We start from the raw sequence: 17,885 nt of genomic DNA, 5'->3' as shown, positions 1-17,885 counted from the left end.
TCTGGGACACTGTTGTATCATCAGTCACATAGGAAAAAGACAGATGCTGAGACTAAGGCTATACTACACAGTAAATCCAAGCATGCCTGACAGCCTTTCTTGGCCTGGGAACACAATGGTCTTTGCTAGTAAACTGCTAGCATGTTCTCTGCTGTGAGCATGGTCCTTTGCAGCTGCCACTTGCTCTGAACAATTCTGGGGCCTGATTTGGCAACTGGAGCATGCCAGGGACCATACTCAGTAGGCAGCTTGCTTGCTGCTACCCCGCTTAAGAGACTGGAAGGCTGTGCTCTACCAGCTGGCCTGAATGTATGATCGTATGGCAACAATGGCCAAGTTTACTGACAAAGATATAGCCTGACAGTAACTTGGCATGGGGTGTGCATGTGCAATACTGAAATTCAGCATGGAGCACGCTAGCTATTCACTGACATGTGCAGATATGTCAGTTGAACTCCTGGGCTTTCATGACATGCTACCTTGAAGTAGAGAGAGGTGGGACACTGAGGTCAAATTCTACCATGTTGGGTCTTGGGAACTCCCTAATGGGGTATGTGTGGAGTTGGCCTTTGCCAAGAACAAATGCTGCCTGACTCATGTAACAATGAGAAAGGAAAATCATAACTGGAGTGAGTGATCCATTGTTCTGTCTCATTCCTAGTAGTTTTCCTATAGGCAAGAGCAAATCTGGGGTGCTTTGCTCGTGATGCCAAGTCAAAGACTTGACTGTGCCATGCCTGCTGAAGCACCTGAGACAGGTTGTTAAAAATACCTACCTGATGAAACTAAGCTCAAGACTTTTGTCCAAAATGTTCATGCCTTGACTTCCATGGCTGTGCTCTTTGGTCTTGAGTATTTTTAAATACTGATGTAATCTAGTCAGAATTGCATTGCTATTTTGTTATGGAACAGAGTATTTTGGAGGCCTGAAGGTAAAGAAGACTGTAGTATTCAGAGGTGTATTTGTTTCCAGGTAATGCTTGGTTCTTTCTGCTTGGAAAGAGGTGAATGCCTGGGGCAAGTATCTGAGCACAGTTTCAAGGAGGCATTGCCATTTCTTTGATATTGATGACAAAGGGAGCCAAAGGAGCAAGACCGAGGTGAGCACAGGAGTTGTGCTGGGACAGGGAGCTGTGTGAGCTGGTAAGAAGAGACAAGGGGAGTGAACTTAGGATAGATGCTACAGTGGTACTGGCATTGTGGTATCTCTCTCTCAACCAAACATTACATGAACTGGAGGATCAGGATGCCAGGCTGAATGTGAGAAAGAAGCTATGAGCTGGTAATGAGAAGTAAGAGACCAGTAATAGGCTGCAGCCAGAGTAAGAAGGAGGGTTTGTGTGCAATTTATGGTTCAGACATTCATTTGATATCTGTTTGGCCTTCAAGCTGGGTGGAACTGCTTCATCTGGAGAAGGTGAGGCTCAGGGGAGATCTTATTGCCCTCTACAACTGCCTGAAAGGAGGTTGTAGTGAGGTGGGTATTGGCCTCTTATCCTGGGTAGCTAGCGATAGGACGAAAGGAAATGGCCTCATATTGTGCCAGGGGAGATTCATGTTGGATATTAGGAAAAAATTATCCTGAAGAGCGGTAAGGCACTGGAATGGGCTGCCCAGAGAGGTAGAAAAGTCACCATCCCAGGAGGTGTTCAAGAAGTGTGTAGATGAGGTACTCTGAGGAACATGATTTAGTGGGCAATATTGGTGGTAGATGGACAATTGGACTAGATGATCTTAGAGGTCTTTTCCAACCTTTATCATTCTATGACTCTAAGGGACAGGGTCCGTTTTCTGTGCACACACCTCAGTGATGTGTTGGTTCACTGCAGCTGGGCAGTGACTCATGACAGCTGCAGGTCTCTGGGCTCTTGCAATAATTCACAGAACAGAAGAAGGCTTTTCCTGCAGGGAGACTTGATCCTGTGTCTTGCACCCGTGCAGACTAGGCAGAAATCGCTATGAATGGCTATGGACTAATGCTTCTGGGCTATCTTGTCTTGCATAACAGCCACTTTTTTCTAGTTCTCTCTACTTTTTTTGCACGTTATGTCATTTCACACGTAAATTAATCTGGTTTGCAATAAATTATAATTTACATATGGTCCTTCAAACACAATAAAGCAACACGGAACTGTGATCAGGATTTGTGATAATTAAATAGCTGAACTTCATTCTTCTTACAGGGCTATAGGGGCAAACTAGACGTGCAGTAGTTGTTTGAGTCTTCCTGTCATCTTTCTTGCTTTCCTGTTCAGTATTTTTCTTCTGCTGAGATCTCCATGTCTCTATGACTTTCTACACAATTTAAATACAGCATAAAGAATGGGTAATCCATATTGTGGGTGCAAGCTATTATCATGGTCCTTCTGCACATAGTGTCATCCATGATATCATCAGTTTATCCAGATGTGATAAGAAACCAGACTGCATTCTAACATATTATGAATTTGCATAATTTGAGTAATGCTTGTCTAATTCTCAAATCATTGTAAATTGATTTATGTTTTCACTATAAACTTCTTGTTTGCCCCTTCCTCCCCCACTCTTCATGTCAACTGTGAATATAATTAATGTTTTTTTCTACTTCTAGTTCCAGATAACTGCTGAAACTTTTAAACAAACCAGAGCTCTGGCAGGACCCTGCTAGACGCTTCGTCCAAACATATCATCTTACAACTCAGATAAAAGGATCTGCTGGATTTTCTTTTGGCTGAGATAAGACATTTGTATTCATTGAAACCAATGTTAATGTGAGTAGAAAGAACTGAGATCTAAATTAGATAGATAAGTCATTAAAATGAGGTTATTTTCAAGACAGAACTGTATGAAAAATGGAGAGCGAGGGATGATTTGCACTGACTGTGGACTTTGTTTCATGTTGGGTGGTGCTACCACAGTATGTGTTTGCAAGTCACTGAGTAGCAGGCAGTAGGAAGTGTTGGGTTTTGAAAACTCTTAAGTTGTCCTATTCACCGAGAGAGGGCTGCAGGCAATTGGTCTGAGACATCTCCTTCTTGTCTCACTGGTACATGCAGGAGTAAAAAGAGAATGAGAAGAACAATAGACATTTGCTTCTCCGCCAAATTGGATATGGGCTTTTATTTGGGTTTCTTTTTGACTCTCCCAACCATGTTCAGTTGACATATTTTCCGCTGCCATTTAAAAATATTGCTTTGTAACAGTAAGACTTATAAAAAGAATAAACGAGACAATAAAATACATATTAAACAGTCAAATCTGGCAGATTAAAACAGTGAGGCAGTGCCCACACCCTGTCTTCACCTCATGATCCAAAGCCACCACTGAGTGCCTGGCAAGCTGCTCAAGTGGAAGTCACACAGAACACAGGCTGCTTGGAAGGGTGTCCACTGCAAGGAGATGCATCTCGAAAAGGATTGCCTGCTTGGCCCTCAGATATAGTTTTCTCCTTGTGGGAGGCAAGCTGCCTTCCATTTGTGCCTCTGCTCACATCTGATTGTGTCCCTTGCTCTGGGTCTGGTCCAAGGCCAACGGGGAGACTTTTGCTGGCTTCAGTCAGCTTTTGGATCAACGTCTTTGAAGGGAATAGTTGGTAAAAAGATTGTGTGGAGAGCTATGAAATGCTTATGCATGTTCTCTTTGACCGTAATGGCATGCTGCTCTCTGAAGTGTTGCATGCGTGAGTACAGGGCAGGAAAAAAAAAAAAAAAAGAAGAAGAAAAAAAAAGAGGAAAAAGTGCTAAGCCAGGAGAAAGAGGGCAGGGGAACTCGATCCTGCATGAACTGGAGCGCAGCTGCATAGCCTTGAGCACTAATGCGCATAGTAGCAAAAGTGAGGCCCAAAAGGGGAACGCTTAACTAAGTGCCTCAGCAGCACTGAGAGATGCTTAAATGCATGTCTCTCCAGACATGCCTGCTGTGAGCCTGGGTGGGAGCATTAAGGGATCCTGAGATTTAGTGCTTTATGGTGAAAAGGACCAAAGCAGCGTTTAATGTGCACCTGCACGCAGGTCCCTGCTGGGACTGGCACGAGGACCTTTCTCAGCACACGTCATGCCGCGTGGCCATGGCTTTTCATAGGCTGGTGGATATTTTCTCAGTTAGCAAACTCAGTGTTTCTGAGGGGCTGATAATGTGAATTGCATTGAATAATGATAATAATTAAAAACCAGATGAATAGATTAGGACAAACTACTGGTAGTACTACAGCCAAATAAGATGCTGGGTAAATGTTTGTTCTGTAACATCAGCTGTGACAGAAAGAAGCAAAAGACAAATGTGACCAGACAGTAAATATTATGGAACAAGCACTAGTGATCTCAAATATTTTACATTTTTTCAAGGTATGAAGGGCAGCTACACACAGATGTAGAAGGAGAGCAAGGAAATACATCAGCAGGTGGGATTTCTACTTACATCAGATCAATGGTGTATCACAGAGTGGCAGGGTTGAGCATGGAATACATCCCCAATAGCTGCTGCTTCCTAGTAAGGAGCATATCTCTAAAAAAATATTAACTGGTATAATAACTAATAATAACAGAAGTTATAATATAATAAGTTATAATATATAATATCGTTATAATAATAATAATATTAAAATAATATTAACTAAAATATTAACCAGAACCTCAGTAAGGAACCCAGAAGCAAACAATGGAAATTTCAAAGAACAGGGCACAACTGAGAATGAAATAAATTTGCTTATGGACTGAACCCAAACTGGAATTCTCCCATTCTGTGCTCAAGAAATCCATCTGGGATGCTTAAAGACAGCTGCCACAGACAGCAGGAAGAGTGAACTTCCTTTCCCCAGGCCCAGGGCTCACATGGTCCTTAGCCCAAGGGTATAATGAAAGCTTGGAAACTGCACTGACAAACGTGATGATGTGGAAGGTTTCCCTGACTGAGAAACTTTTGACTGTGAATGAGCTCCATGGGGAAGCCTGACTCAGGCTCCATAGAAAATGAGAGGGAAGCCAAGCAAATACGGAAAAGAAGAGGTAACAAAATAACTAAAGATAGCATGTGAAAGAGGGAGAAAAAATTACAAGTATAAAGTTAAATAGAACTATGAATGAAGACCCAGAAATGAAAGAATCAAGAAGTAATGGTTGCTTTCAAGTACTGTCTTTTTATTTAATTTTTGGCCATTTTAAGTCAAATTATTTAAGGCTGAACAGGCCATCTAGGAAAAACGTCCAGCTTTTGGGGACAATTTTTGATATTAGCCTATGTTTGGAATTTAAATTAAGATATTGACATGTTTTGCTGGCTCTGTTATTTGGATGCTTGTATTCAACACATTCCTTCAGGCATTGTTTTGTCAGCAGTCATTAGGGTGGTGTGTGTGCGTGTGTGTGTGTGTGTGCATGTGTGTGTGTGTGTGCGTGTGTGCATGTGTGTGCGTGTGTGTGTGTGTGCGCGCGTGTGTGTGTGTGTGTGTGTGTGATCTATGGAGGAGGAGGAGGAGAAAGCATAGCTTTCCCCAAATGGGAGTCATGACCAACAAGCTTAGTAGGTCAGAGTTGAGGATTTAAAAAAAAAAAAAAAAAAAGTTTAATTTCCTTTCTTCCACTTGATGAGGACTGAGTGAAGTGTGACAAGCACAGGACCTACTAGCCAGCCTGGATTTTCCAGTCACTGTATTTTTACGATCCATGCTGCAATGAAAAATATGAATAGCTCATTACAGCTAATGAGATGAGGACATTCTTCTCAATGCCAGGAGTCTTTACAGGCCAAGCAGGTCACTCACTCCTTGACATATCACTCCAGGCTGCTGCTGTGCCCCTGTTAGCTCAGATTTTTATTGTGTCTTTGGAGTGCAGACACATCCCTGACAGACAACTGCACGAGGGCTGCTGATTTTCAACCAGATAAGGTCATCACAGCTTGAGCGCAGGAAGATCCTCTTGAAGCTTTGATAAGAAGGGTAGCAAGGACTTCCCAAAACGCAGGAGATATACACATATGTATACCCATCTGAAACTGAATAGAGCAATTGCCATACATACTCAGTTATTACTTTCCGTATGCAACTTGTTCCAGAGGTTTCTGAAGGTTTTAGCAAATGCAGATTTGATAGCATTTGAAGTGAAGATTGAATCAGAGATCTGGGTGCTGGACATTAAAAATATTGTTGTTTGGATTGCCTGGTTAAGGGTTTCATTGCTAATTTCTGGCACACTACTAAGCTTGCAGGAGAAAGGTAAGACAAACTTTCAGCCTGGGAGAAGGGATGTGGTGGTTATTTGTTTGTTCAGGAGTGTGTCTGTGGCTTCCAAAAAAGCTAATGGGAATGCACATGTGTATCTATGAGGAAGAATTCCCATCTTCTATGTAAAACACTTCCTTCTTATTTTATGTTTACTGGGGAGACAGCTCATTGTTCTCTATCTGTCAAAATCCTTTGTGCTATTTCAGGGTCAAACAGTCTCATCAGCAATAGGTGATTTAAACTTCTTTGGTATCATAGAATCACCAAGGTTGAAAAAAACCTCTAAGATCATCCAGTCCAACTGTCCACCTACCACCAATATTTCCACACTAATCTATGTCCTTCAGTACATCTAAATGTTTCTTGAACACCTCCAGGGACAGTGATTCCACCACCCCCCTTGGCAGCCCGTTCCAGTGCCTGATCGCTCTTTTGGAGAAGAAATTTTTCCTAACATCCAACCTGAATCTTCCCTGGTGCAACTTCAGGCCATTCTTTCTTGTCCTTTCACTAGTTATGCAGGACAAGAGGCCAACACCCACCTCACTACAACCTTCTCTCAAGTAGTTGTAGAGAGTGATAGGGTATCAGCTGAGAACTAGTGGTTGCTCAAATCAGGCAGTAGTCCATGTTGAATGCTGATTCCAGACATAAGAATCTGACTTCCCTAATACATTTGAAAGGCCTGGGCAGTGTGATGGACGTGATTTGCAAGCCAGCAGAGCCTTGCCTCTTGTGGGTCGCATCTAATGGGTTGGTGACCAGACATTGCATCCCACGCCCAAGCCTGCAAATCTGAAGAGCCCTTTTCTGGTCTGGATGCTGTGGAAACATACTGAAATATATATTGAAAAAATGAATTAAAAATAACAAAATAATGCTAGATGGGAGGTTTAAAATCACTTTCTACTGAAAGTATCACATTGCCATAAATTTGTCTTGATAAAAAATAACACTGCAGTAGATATACAACAGGTGCTTTCAAATTGTAAGCAATGACACAGCTGAAGTAACAATGCATTTTTTCCCATGAATTTAAAAATGCTATGCTGTCCTTTTATTAGAGTTCAAATTAGACAACCTATTAAACTACTCAGTGCTCCTACACTGTGCTCTAGAAAGCAGTATACATTTTGAAAAAGAGTTTTTTTTCTCCTAGTCAATCTGTTCAATCAGAGGCAGATAAATCATTTGGATTATTTAATCCTTTCAAGTGCTTTGTGGATGATCATGATCACTGTTACTTAACAAACTGCCTAAATTCACACCTTCTCATGGAAATAGACACCTACTTTACACAGACCTGGTGACAGTTGGGTAGTTCACAGTAGAAGGAAGCTGAAGAAATTTTGCCTAAGCTTTCTTTTCTTTTTCTCCAGTTTGTATTTATTTAACTAACACAAACCTCAGTGACACCTTGAATAAGCTTTATGCAATTGCACCTTGCTTTGCATTGCAGTGGCCTGGAAACATCACATTTCTGTGACTCAGCAGAGGACATTTTTCTGGAGAGGCACTCCACCTGAGGTATGTTATCTTTGTTATCTGCTCTTGACAGTTCCCTTACAATCAATTAGTGAAGTGTATTCTTTCAATTTGAGTAGCTTGTTTAAACTATTTATTGCTTAAGCTAATTTATTGTTTAAACTAATTTATGCTAATTTGAGGTACCCAAAATAACAGCTAACAACTTTTCCAAAGATTTAATGAAAAATATTTACAGCATCAGACTGTAAATTAAATTTAAAAGCCTTGGCAACAAATATGTGCAAATGTGTCATTAATGTTGCACAAACAGCACAAACTTTGCCTCTCGTAATATAATAAAAACATCCTTAGTTTCAAGAAAATTGAATTCAATAAAATTGAAACCGTCCGGACAGAGGGTTGAAAAACAATCCCTGATGCCTCTGAGAGGAAATGCTTGTATTCTTTTAATTCAAAGTAGAATGAAAAATTTTGGATAGCCTTGAAATTATACTTTGAAATTATGAATAGCAATTGCAGAAAATTACGACGTGAGTATATGCATTTGTTGGTGTTGACTTAGAGAGGTCTTTTGGCTCTTCAGTGGCTCACAGCTGGAAAACGTTTAGAGATAGGCAGCCTTATTAGCTTGTTATTAGTTTCTCCTATCATGTCTCATGGGTAACATCAAAAATACAATACTGCTTTATTCCCCTTTGTCACTCCATTAGATTTCCACTTAAATTCCCATTCTACCATGAGCTCTTAAACACAACTTTGATTTGCATCTCCTCCTGTACTATAGTAAAAGCCATAAGAAACATTACAAAAATACAAACATAGGTTTGAATTATGACCGTTTTTAGATGATTCAATTAGCTGCTAATAGGTGTTCACAGAGGTATGTTGTAATGGGAAGTCAGGTTGTAGTTAATGGTTACCATAAGCTGGGACGGTGTTAAAAACAGCCATCCTGTTTAGCTCAGCCACACAATCAGAGCTCTGTCTTTGGAAGTTAGTGTGGAATACTGAATAGGCAGAACCTGGGCTTTCGCTGGTAATTTTATTACTTTTCCTCTAGTGCTCAGATGATATGAATAGGAATGGCTCTATAGAACCATGTAAAGAAGAGCCCTATTAACCCGTAACAATTCTCTTGAGGAATTTTGCATCCCTGTAGGGTGCTTGTTACCGCAATTATGTTTTCCATTATGGATTTTCTTTGGAATGTGCAATCCACGTACAAAAATCAGATAGCTGTGAGTATGACTTAGTTCATCGCCAACACAAAGAATGAGCCCGTTCATGGCTTAGGATTTTAGAACACAGGTAACCACGGCAGAAGGCTAGAGAAATGGAAAAGAGTCTTGTCATCTGATCTTTCCATCTGTGTTACAACTCAAAGATAATTTCACAATTCTGTCCAAACTCGTGCTACTGTATTACAGAATGTTCTTAGTCAGGATATTAAGTGACATCTGATTATGAAAAGGAAAGGATAATACAGGAAAAACATACAGTGTGCAGACAAGCCAAATATACAGTGGTATTAACCATTGCAGGCACATTCACATATCAGCATGTGTAAGTAGAGCGGGGGAGTGTCTTGCAATATGTCTGGTATGTGGATCTGCTGATCCTACTAATTAATATTTATTTTTTGTATTATAACATCGTCTAGAGACCTTAATTAAGGCTCCACTGGGCATATTTCTGACATGTATAGCAAAAGGCAGTCACTGACCCCAAAGAGCTCCCAGTCTATCCAGATGGCATAAATGAACAGGAAACTGAGACAGGAGCACAAGCTAACGCTTCACCAAGGAGTTGCTGTGAGTGAACACTGAATGAGGCAGCTGAGTTCCATCGATGATGCACAAAATGAACAAGGCATGTAAGAGAAGATGTGGTAGCAGATACCATGCTAAGTACTGATCCATGACAGCTAGATGGTAGGAAGGGGAAAGGTTTAGTCCTGAGCTCTTCCCCAGGCAAGGCTCTGAGCACAGAGGTCTATTTCTGGAGACAAACACCACAGCCCTGTCCCTAGATGTAAACTGCATCCCTATGCTAGAGAACTGCTGAATGCAAGGTCTGCTGATGCACCAGGACCTCCAAACCTTTTAAACCAGCACTCAGCACTGAGAGAGCTTCTTTCTGAAGATGAGAAGAAGTGAGGTTGTTTCTTAGCTCACATGGGAGAGACTGAGAGAATGGGGATGGGAAGGTCCCCATTCAGTCCTAGCTGTGCTTATTCTCCCCCAGACATTGTTCCTCCTCAAAGTCCCATTACAGGAACGCAGACCTTGGGCAGCTGAGGAAAAACGAGTGGAGGACCTTACAAGCTGGAAAACATGAATATTGAAATAAAGAGCTAGTGAGTGAATCTTCCTGAGGCAAGACGGAGAGGGCTGAGCAACATGCCTGAGAGGCAATTTAACAGGGAGGGGTTAGGCCTAATTAATCGTTGGGATGAGGAGGTGGGTCAAGCGACAAGTGTTCTACTGAGCATGCCTCAGGCTGAGTCTCCCTTTCAACACATGCTTTATTAACACTCAGAGAGCAGCGGCTCCCTGTATGGGGAAAGACTGGCTTTGGGAGTGGTGGAGTAGTCTACCTCCTTTCCTTAAGCAAAAATGTCCCATGTAGGCAGACCAGAGGAGCTTCTCCAGTTAAAAGACATTCATAGGCAAATGTTTCAATTGTGCTATTTTAAGCTACGAAGGACCTTCCAGTAAGTGACTGAGTTTGATGAAGTGCTGTTGTAAAGCAGGAAGATTTGGTAGGAGAAAAGAAGTAAACTCTCTTAAGCTCTTCATTGCGATGATCGTATGCAAAGAAGAAGGATATCATATACTGCTAATTTAAGGTCAATGAGGCTCTGTTCCAGAATGAGTTAAGACAGTGTTGTTTTCTTCCATTGAAAAGCATAGGTTTGAGATGCACGTGCTTTGAAAGGTGCTGGTTCTTCAGTAAGGTGCTATTACAAGGCAGCTGCCAATTTAGCCCCCATTGCTAGGGACTGGCAGAACTGCCAGCCAGCCTGTTTGGCTGGCCAATACTTGAGATGGAAGCAAGCTATTGTATGTGAACTTGCACGCTTTCTGATTGAAAAGAAAAGCTGGTCTGCAATAGGTTGCATTTCCTCCAGCCTTTTGAGTGGCAGGTAGAAAGAACTGGACCAAAGCTCTGAAACAATAGCAAAGCTCCAGTCTGCTGGCAACCACTGGCTCAAATGAGCTGTGAATGCTTTCACCTACATAAAGAAATAGGAGCAGCTGGAAGATCATTCTGCTCACCGATCCTGCAGTGAAACTGTTTCCTTCTAAATTTTTATGTGGGGACTTTTGGTCTTGTTGCTTCATCTCAGTGTCACTCAGCATGATTTTGGACTTAGTGATTTGGAAATGCTTTTGTAACTTGTAGGCTTACAGAGAACACAGAACAGTCTGGAAAGATTTCATGGGAGCATTTGGAGATTTTCAGAACAAAACCCAAGAAAGTAGTTTAGCTCTGTGAATGCTGAGAGAATCCCTTACAGCTCAGCAAACTAACTCCACAATTGGTTTCATGAGGGATATCAAAGCATTAGAGGCTTGGAGGAAAGCAACTGAAAGGGTGAAAAGAAACAGAAAACCCTCAAGATAGCAACAAATGCCAAGGAAGTTCTACTTATTTAGCCTTCAAACAAGTCACTTGTCACAGGTTAAAGCTACCTAAGGAGGATCAATAATGGAGAATGAGGGATTACGTAGTTCAGTAGACAGATGTAACAGAATGTGTTGGCCAGGAGTTGAAGCTAAGCAGCTTCAAACTGGTACCCAGGTGTGCATTTTTGACTGTGAGAATAATTAACCATTGGAACAACTTACTAAGAATTGTGGTAGATTTTCCATGATTGCGTATTTATTGTGGTTGTTGTTCAACCACAGCTATTGAACTTGATGTATGAACTGCTTAGCATAATCCTACAGTCTATGTTGTTAAAGATGTCAGACAGAAAGATTTTAGCTAGTTCCTCTGGCCTTAACATCCAAGCATTTTTGTAGGATGGGGAAATTTATTTTCTCCATCCTAGCACAACAGCCACAGGCACTGACAGGGTTGCTGATGGTATTATGGAAGGGCTTGTAAGAGTCTGAGTCTCCAGGCATGCCAGCTCAAATCCAAACAGGCTAGACTGAGAGTGGACTGTATTGAGCACAGTGTTGAAACATAAGCTGCATTTAATCATCTTGCTCCTGGATGGGTGTGCCACCTGCAAACTGGAACTAGGTAACCTGGATCTTAAAGACAGTGTCATCCTTGTACAGTGGGTTTAGGGTGAAGTCCTGAAATGAAGGTGGCTACGCACTATTTGCTCTATTCCATACAGCCAGTGCTGCTGAAATAAAGCTACTTAGCTTTTGGTAGGAAGGATGGGACACTAATGATCTTTGTTAAAAAAATAATAATTTCATGCTTGGGTCCCACTCGTTTGGATTTCATTGCTTGTCTTTTTACATCAAAATCTCATTTATTGCCTTCTAAGGAGAACCCTCAGAGCTTTTGACATCCTTTGAGAGGACTAGAGGGAGGCTAAAGGCTGTGGCGCTCATGCTGCCGTCTCATTTTACATATACACATATCTTCAGAGAGGTGATATTTGAAAGGGCAAATAGCAGAAAGTTTTTGAAAGCAAAACTGCACAAGATTACATCTTACAGCTCAGATTTTCCTTTGAAGCCAGAAAAATCCAATCAGCAAGAGTCTGATGTTTTCTTTCAATTGCCTACAGTGAGAAGAGTTGTACCCAAATAAGCACTGCCTGTAAAATTACACTCATGCCAATCTGAAGTAGTGATGATGGGAGATGCTCTCATGAAAGCCTCTATCTGTCAGGCTGCTTGCCTTTTAAGACACATTGGTCTTAGTGGCCATCTAGAAATGCTGTGGGGCCACAGTAACAAAGTGGGGATTTCCCTTGAGGATCTAAAGCAAGCAAACCCACACATGCAGAAGCTCCCTCCTTTATTCCTTTGTATTATATGAAGCCAAGGTCTTGGAGAAGAGTGGGGGAGACCTTCTTAAGGCCACGAGAAGGCAAGTGGCCTGCCTTTGTACTGGAGTTTCTGTGGGTGAATTCTGAAGGATTTTTGTATCTTGGGATTTGTATCAAAAGTGAGGCAGCTGGAAAAAGAATTGGAGCAAAAATGTTTTGATCGAAATAGTTGTGCTCCTGAGAATGTTAAATCTTCTTATAATCATCTATGAAATCAAAGACTGACTTCCTCTCTAGGTGGAAACTTGCTTCCAGCAGATGGAGATGGGAAACAGAGGACTGACTGATTAAAAAAAAGATCACAATTAAACGTCATTCTCAAGAAGAGAGGCTTGCTGAAATTGAAGAGATTTATGTGTGAGATTTAAAGGTCCATGGTGTTGGAAGACTACACCAGAAGGAAAGTTTGTTTGATAATTACACTGGGAATACAGGAAGGAAAGACTAATTCCTGTGCTGTAAGGGAGGCACGGGTTGACAAGTAGAGGAGAATTGCATGAATCTGTGTAGAATTATTTATTAAGGAGTTCCATCTAGGTGTGTATGGCTGTGTGCAATACAGTGCAAGAGAAACATGTGGAGATGTTGAGTAGAAATTCCTAGTGCCTACAGGGAGGTAGAGAGGAAGACTGATCATGTGTGATTAGACACTGATCGCTGGCTCTCAGGAAACAGGGGGTCAGTTCCTGCCTTGGCTGCACATTTCCTAGGGCCAGACATTTAATATCTTTGGTCCTGGTTTTCCATCTGTAAAATTGGAATAACATTTCTTTTGGCCTTATTTGTTTAGGCTGTGTGATCAAGAAGACTTTTCTCTCTTCCGTTATGTATGCAGTGTTTAACACAATGGGTACCCTGACTCTCCTTCTACTTACTTACGGTGCCGTGCTGATATCAATGTGAAAAAGGGAGGGAGAAGCTGGGATGAAATCCTGGTTATCAGGAGAGTCTTTGCCACTGTTCAGGCAGAGGGCTGAAGGCAGAGGGAGAAGCATGGAAGAAGATTAAAGCTGAAGATAGGGAGGAAGAAAAAAGATTGGATGACAAAATGACTGAAGCTGAATGCTGGATTTTCTGAGCTCACTGAGGGTTTTGAGGGAGGTTCTGAGATTCTGAAGTCAGCACTTGCAAATGAACCGCAGCTGAGGTTCATAGCACAATTCTCGTGCAGCCTGGGTCACTTATTTAATATTAGCAGTAAAGGTCTGGGATCACACACTATAGGACGCAAGGAGGGTGAGCAGGTAGTGCTGTCCATCAGGCAGGGGTTTGGTTCTAGGTTCAGTATAATTGTCTTGCCATGATTCTTCCCCACAATATGGCCCTTACTGTTTTTAGGCAGCTCCAAGGTGGTGAAGTAGAGTGAAGCACATGAGGTGCCTGGGATGAGACTTCCTATGCACACACAAACCAGAGAGCACTGGTTAGATATCTTGCACTTTTTCCAAATTAGACTTGGTCTATACTGTGGGATTGGCAACTTCACAGGGTAGTTATGTGATACTCTTGTGTGGAAAGATTGGCGAGGGAGGCATGGAAAGGAAGAGCATTAACAATACCATCGTTCCTGGCGTGCCTGGACCACTATTCTGAACAGTGCAGGCTTCTTCTGAGGCCTTTGCACAGACAGGAGTGTCTGAGAGTCTCACATCAGATGCACCGTTCTAAAAAACGGGCAACCTGCTTCACTGTGTACTTCAAAGTAGAATGGAGAGTGGTCTGCCTCCGGGGCTCTGCCAATGTGTTTGGGTTTTTCTGGATCGAGAGACTGACCAGTGCAGATTCAAGGGATATTTGTATTTGTTGTTTCTAATTTGTCTAAAAAACACATGTACCAATGGTTCTTCCAGATCTCAGTTTGGAAATGAAATATACTGTTCATTTGGATGAAAAAAAGAATCTTGGGGAAAAAAATAAAAGAGAGAGAGAGAGAGAATTTATTACTTGGATATTCCAGAAGTGGCTTTTTCCCCCTTTTTCCCTCTCTCTCTGAAATACCTGCCCAGTTATGAGCTTGAGAGATTCAGGACTTGTCTACACAGGGAAATTTATCGTCCTAATTATGCCAGTATAATTAGGCTGATAAATTTGCCTGCATATACAAGCCTTAATTTTGAAAGCTCCATTGTCTCCAAACACAAGTCTAGTGAGCAGTTGTATTTTAGGCCCCTGAGCTGTGCTTGCCAGCTGTGGGCTGACTGCCGAAGTCTTTGACCGAGTTTCCTCATTTCAAAGCAGTGGGTCTCTTTGGATATTAAAAGTCTGCATTAAATTAAACAGGAAGGTATCAAAGGAGTCATATTTTGCTGAAGCGACTTGCAGTTTCTTGTGAAACGTATCAGCTGGGGTGTGTAGGTCACTGCTGCCTCCTGCTTGGTGAAATGTCAGACCTGCTTGAGTCTCTGTATCTCTGATATTTGGCTTATTTGTGCAATAGGACTGTGATTATGGATCCCTCTTTAGGAAAGACATGGAGAATTCGGGTTTTATGGTGAACACACAGAGACAGGCTCTTCCTATGGCATAGGTGCACTGCAGTGGTGATTCCTACAGTCATATAATGGGTACCTGTTTTTGCACATAATTGCAGAAACATTGCCCCAGAGGTAGGAAGACTCTTTGGTGAGTTTTTAAAAAGAAAAAGATGTACACAATTTTGAAGATACTTAGCTCTTTCTCATTGTGGTTTTGTGCAAAAATGTCTTGGTTTGCATATACAATAAGCTAGACAGATGTGAAGCTGGGTATTTAGCGAATACACTGTATGGTCTTGTGGCTCAGGCATGATTGCTTCTCCACAGCTATGTAAGAAAATGAATACTCACATGATCTAGGCTTCATTACAGAAAGGCTGCCTGAAATAATAGCTGCTTCCTTCTCAAAAATAGGCATTGTTCAAAAATATAGGGCTGAGTTGGCTTGCGTGTGTGGCAGTACCTTGCTAGTGGTTGCTTTGTGAAGATTTACATTTCCCTGGGAGAGAAACAGTAGACATCTCCTCAAGGAACATGGATTGATGTCAGTAGAAACAAGATTCTAGAAAGTGCTGATTGTTAGAACAGCCTTGAGAAAAGAGGAACCTCTCAGCACAGCCTAGCTTGACGTGACCCTGAACATTAGAGTGGCAATCCACATGTGTGTTCACTTTCCAGTGTGGGTGTGTTCGGGTGTATAAGTGTGCATGCAGAGCTAGAGAGTGTCACCAAGAGCATTTGTGCTCATACAATGCTTCCATGGAGCTGTGTACCCTCAGTTTGGAGAATTTGGTCTGTTGAGTATCATCTTCCTGCTGATGTCTCCTAAGATCCAACACAGATCTGGATTTAACTTCTTCAGAGGAACAGTTTGCATTTCCAGACCCATTAAACCTGGTGTTCTTGATATTTCAGGAAAACACTGGAGCCTGGTTGTAGTGCAGAGAGAGCAGGATTTAGGGAGGAGCAATCAAAACTTGGACTCTTGATGGGCAAATCTCACAGCATTGCAAATCAAGCCACATATGGGCAGCAGGAGGAAAGGGTACATGACAGTTTCGTCTCGGGTCTTCTCCAAATGCCAACAGCAGGCACACTTGATTCCCCTTCCCTTTTTCAGGACCTGATGTTCTTATGTTTTCCAGCACTGAACAACCTCTGGGAATGAAAAATATCAGCGTGACTCTGCTTTTCCCATGTTGCTGCTCCAGCTCTAATGCATTTCCAGCTCTCCTTGAAAGCACAGATCCTTGTGTGTAGATCAGGGAAATATGCATTGAGGCTGAATTTCTCTGTGTTGCTCTGCTGGTGCTAATGGTGGAAAGGAGCCATCAGGCTCTATTTTATTTACGAGCCTGCAGGAGGGTGCATATTGCCCACCAGTCATACACAGACATGAGTTATCATTGAATCAAGATGTCTATGAGCTGCAGACCTGGTTGCCCCATTGCCTTGCCAATTTCCTCTATTTGCTTGTTTTTGCAGAGCCTGTGAGGACTTTGTGCCCCAGCATCATTTTCCCCTCTGTCAGACGTGGTTGAAATTGGAAATCAGATTGAAATATTAGTAGGGAGACACACACACACATACCTTAAACATCCAGTGCATGCGTGACTCATCCCATTACATTTTTTGGTGCTGAAAGATGACACTGAGATGCAGACCCAGAGAGCTCCCAAATATCCCGGTGAGAGCAGCAGGACAAGTGGAGGATGTGAAGAAACATGAGTCAGGCAGGTACAGAGGATAATGTCACAGAGCTGCCAGGTGGCCACTGGGAGCTGCTGCTGGAGGGGACCTGGGTAAGTGGGTGAGTGCAGGTGAAACCTTCTCAGCCAGTCTGTGTGGGATGCCTGCTGTCAGGGAAAGATGCTTGGCTGTGATGGGAGAGGGTGAGTGCTCTTTGGAGTCCTGTTCATCTTCCTAGTATGAGAAACCCATTTCGTAAAGGAGAGAAGTTGCCTAATCTTGCTATGGCATTTTCCTTTGTCCGCTTATCTGGCATTTCCTAGCCATTGATGGACAAGTAAAATCTTCCTGTTGTGACGGTGTGAAATCCTACGTATGCAGGCTGGTATGCAGAGCTGACACAACACGAGCTCGCCTTGCTGGGGCGACGTTAATGTGCCTTAATGACAGAAAGCTCCAACACAAGGTGCAGCACAACATTTTTCACACATCAAGACACTGAATGGAAGTTTGAAGAATTTCCTGCTGTTTAGAAGATCTTCTTTCTCATCTCTTTACATACTGTCAGTTAAATAGGGCCCTATTAGTGATCTTTGGTTAAAACGTTTTTTACAGTCTTCCCTCTCCTCTCCTCTCCTCTCCTCTCCTCTCCTCTCCTCTCCTCTCCTCTCCTCTCCTCTCCTCTCCTCTCCTCTCCTCTCCTCTCCTCTCCTCTCCTCTCCTCTCCTCTCCTCTCCTCTCCTCTCCTCTCCTCTCCACTCCTCTCCTCTCCTCTCCTCTCCTCTCCTTTCCCTTTTTGGCCTTTAAACCTGTGTCTCTGACTGTGATCTGTGCAAAATTATATAAAATAGGAATCCCAATCCTCTAAAGAATTAAGGTTTACCAACTTCTTATAAACCTTATAAAGTTTGTATTTACCTTCCTTAAAAAAAAAAATTAAAAAAAATTAGCACATCTGTAGGAAAAAAAGGAAAAAAAGGAAAAACATGTTTTCAAACAGGACAGCAGAATATTA

General features: G+C 42.2%; 1 protein-coding gene across 5 annotated transcripts in view; it reads left to right on the top strand.

Moving 5' to 3' along the window:
- The window catches only part of LOC116216427 (uncharacterized), a 53,787-nt gene that overhangs the window by 20,188 nt on the left and 15,714 nt on the right, over nt 1-17,885 (top strand). For 3 of the 5 annotated variants that reach the window (XM_085220302.1, XM_085220299.1, XM_085220300.1), the window contains exon 3: nt 7,659-7,726. In XM_085220302.1, the coding sequence (XP_085076428.1) occupies nt 7,659-7,726 (68 nt within the window). Of the gene's footprint in view, nt 1-2,590; nt 2,751-7,658; nt 7,727-16,666; nt 17,521-17,885 lie in introns of those variants that run through there. The other 2 variants (XR_014882315.1, XM_085220301.1) reach the window with 2 other exon arrangements.

This window comes from Meleagris gallopavo, chromosome 3 (assembly GCF_905368555.1).
Source record: "Meleagris gallopavo chromosome 3, MGAL_WU_HG_1.1, whole genome shotgun sequence".
In the NCBI taxonomy this organism is placed as follows: Eukaryota; Metazoa; Chordata; class Aves; order Galliformes; family Phasianidae; genus Meleagris; species Meleagris gallopavo.
This window is presented reverse-complemented; position numbering and strand designations above follow the sequence as displayed.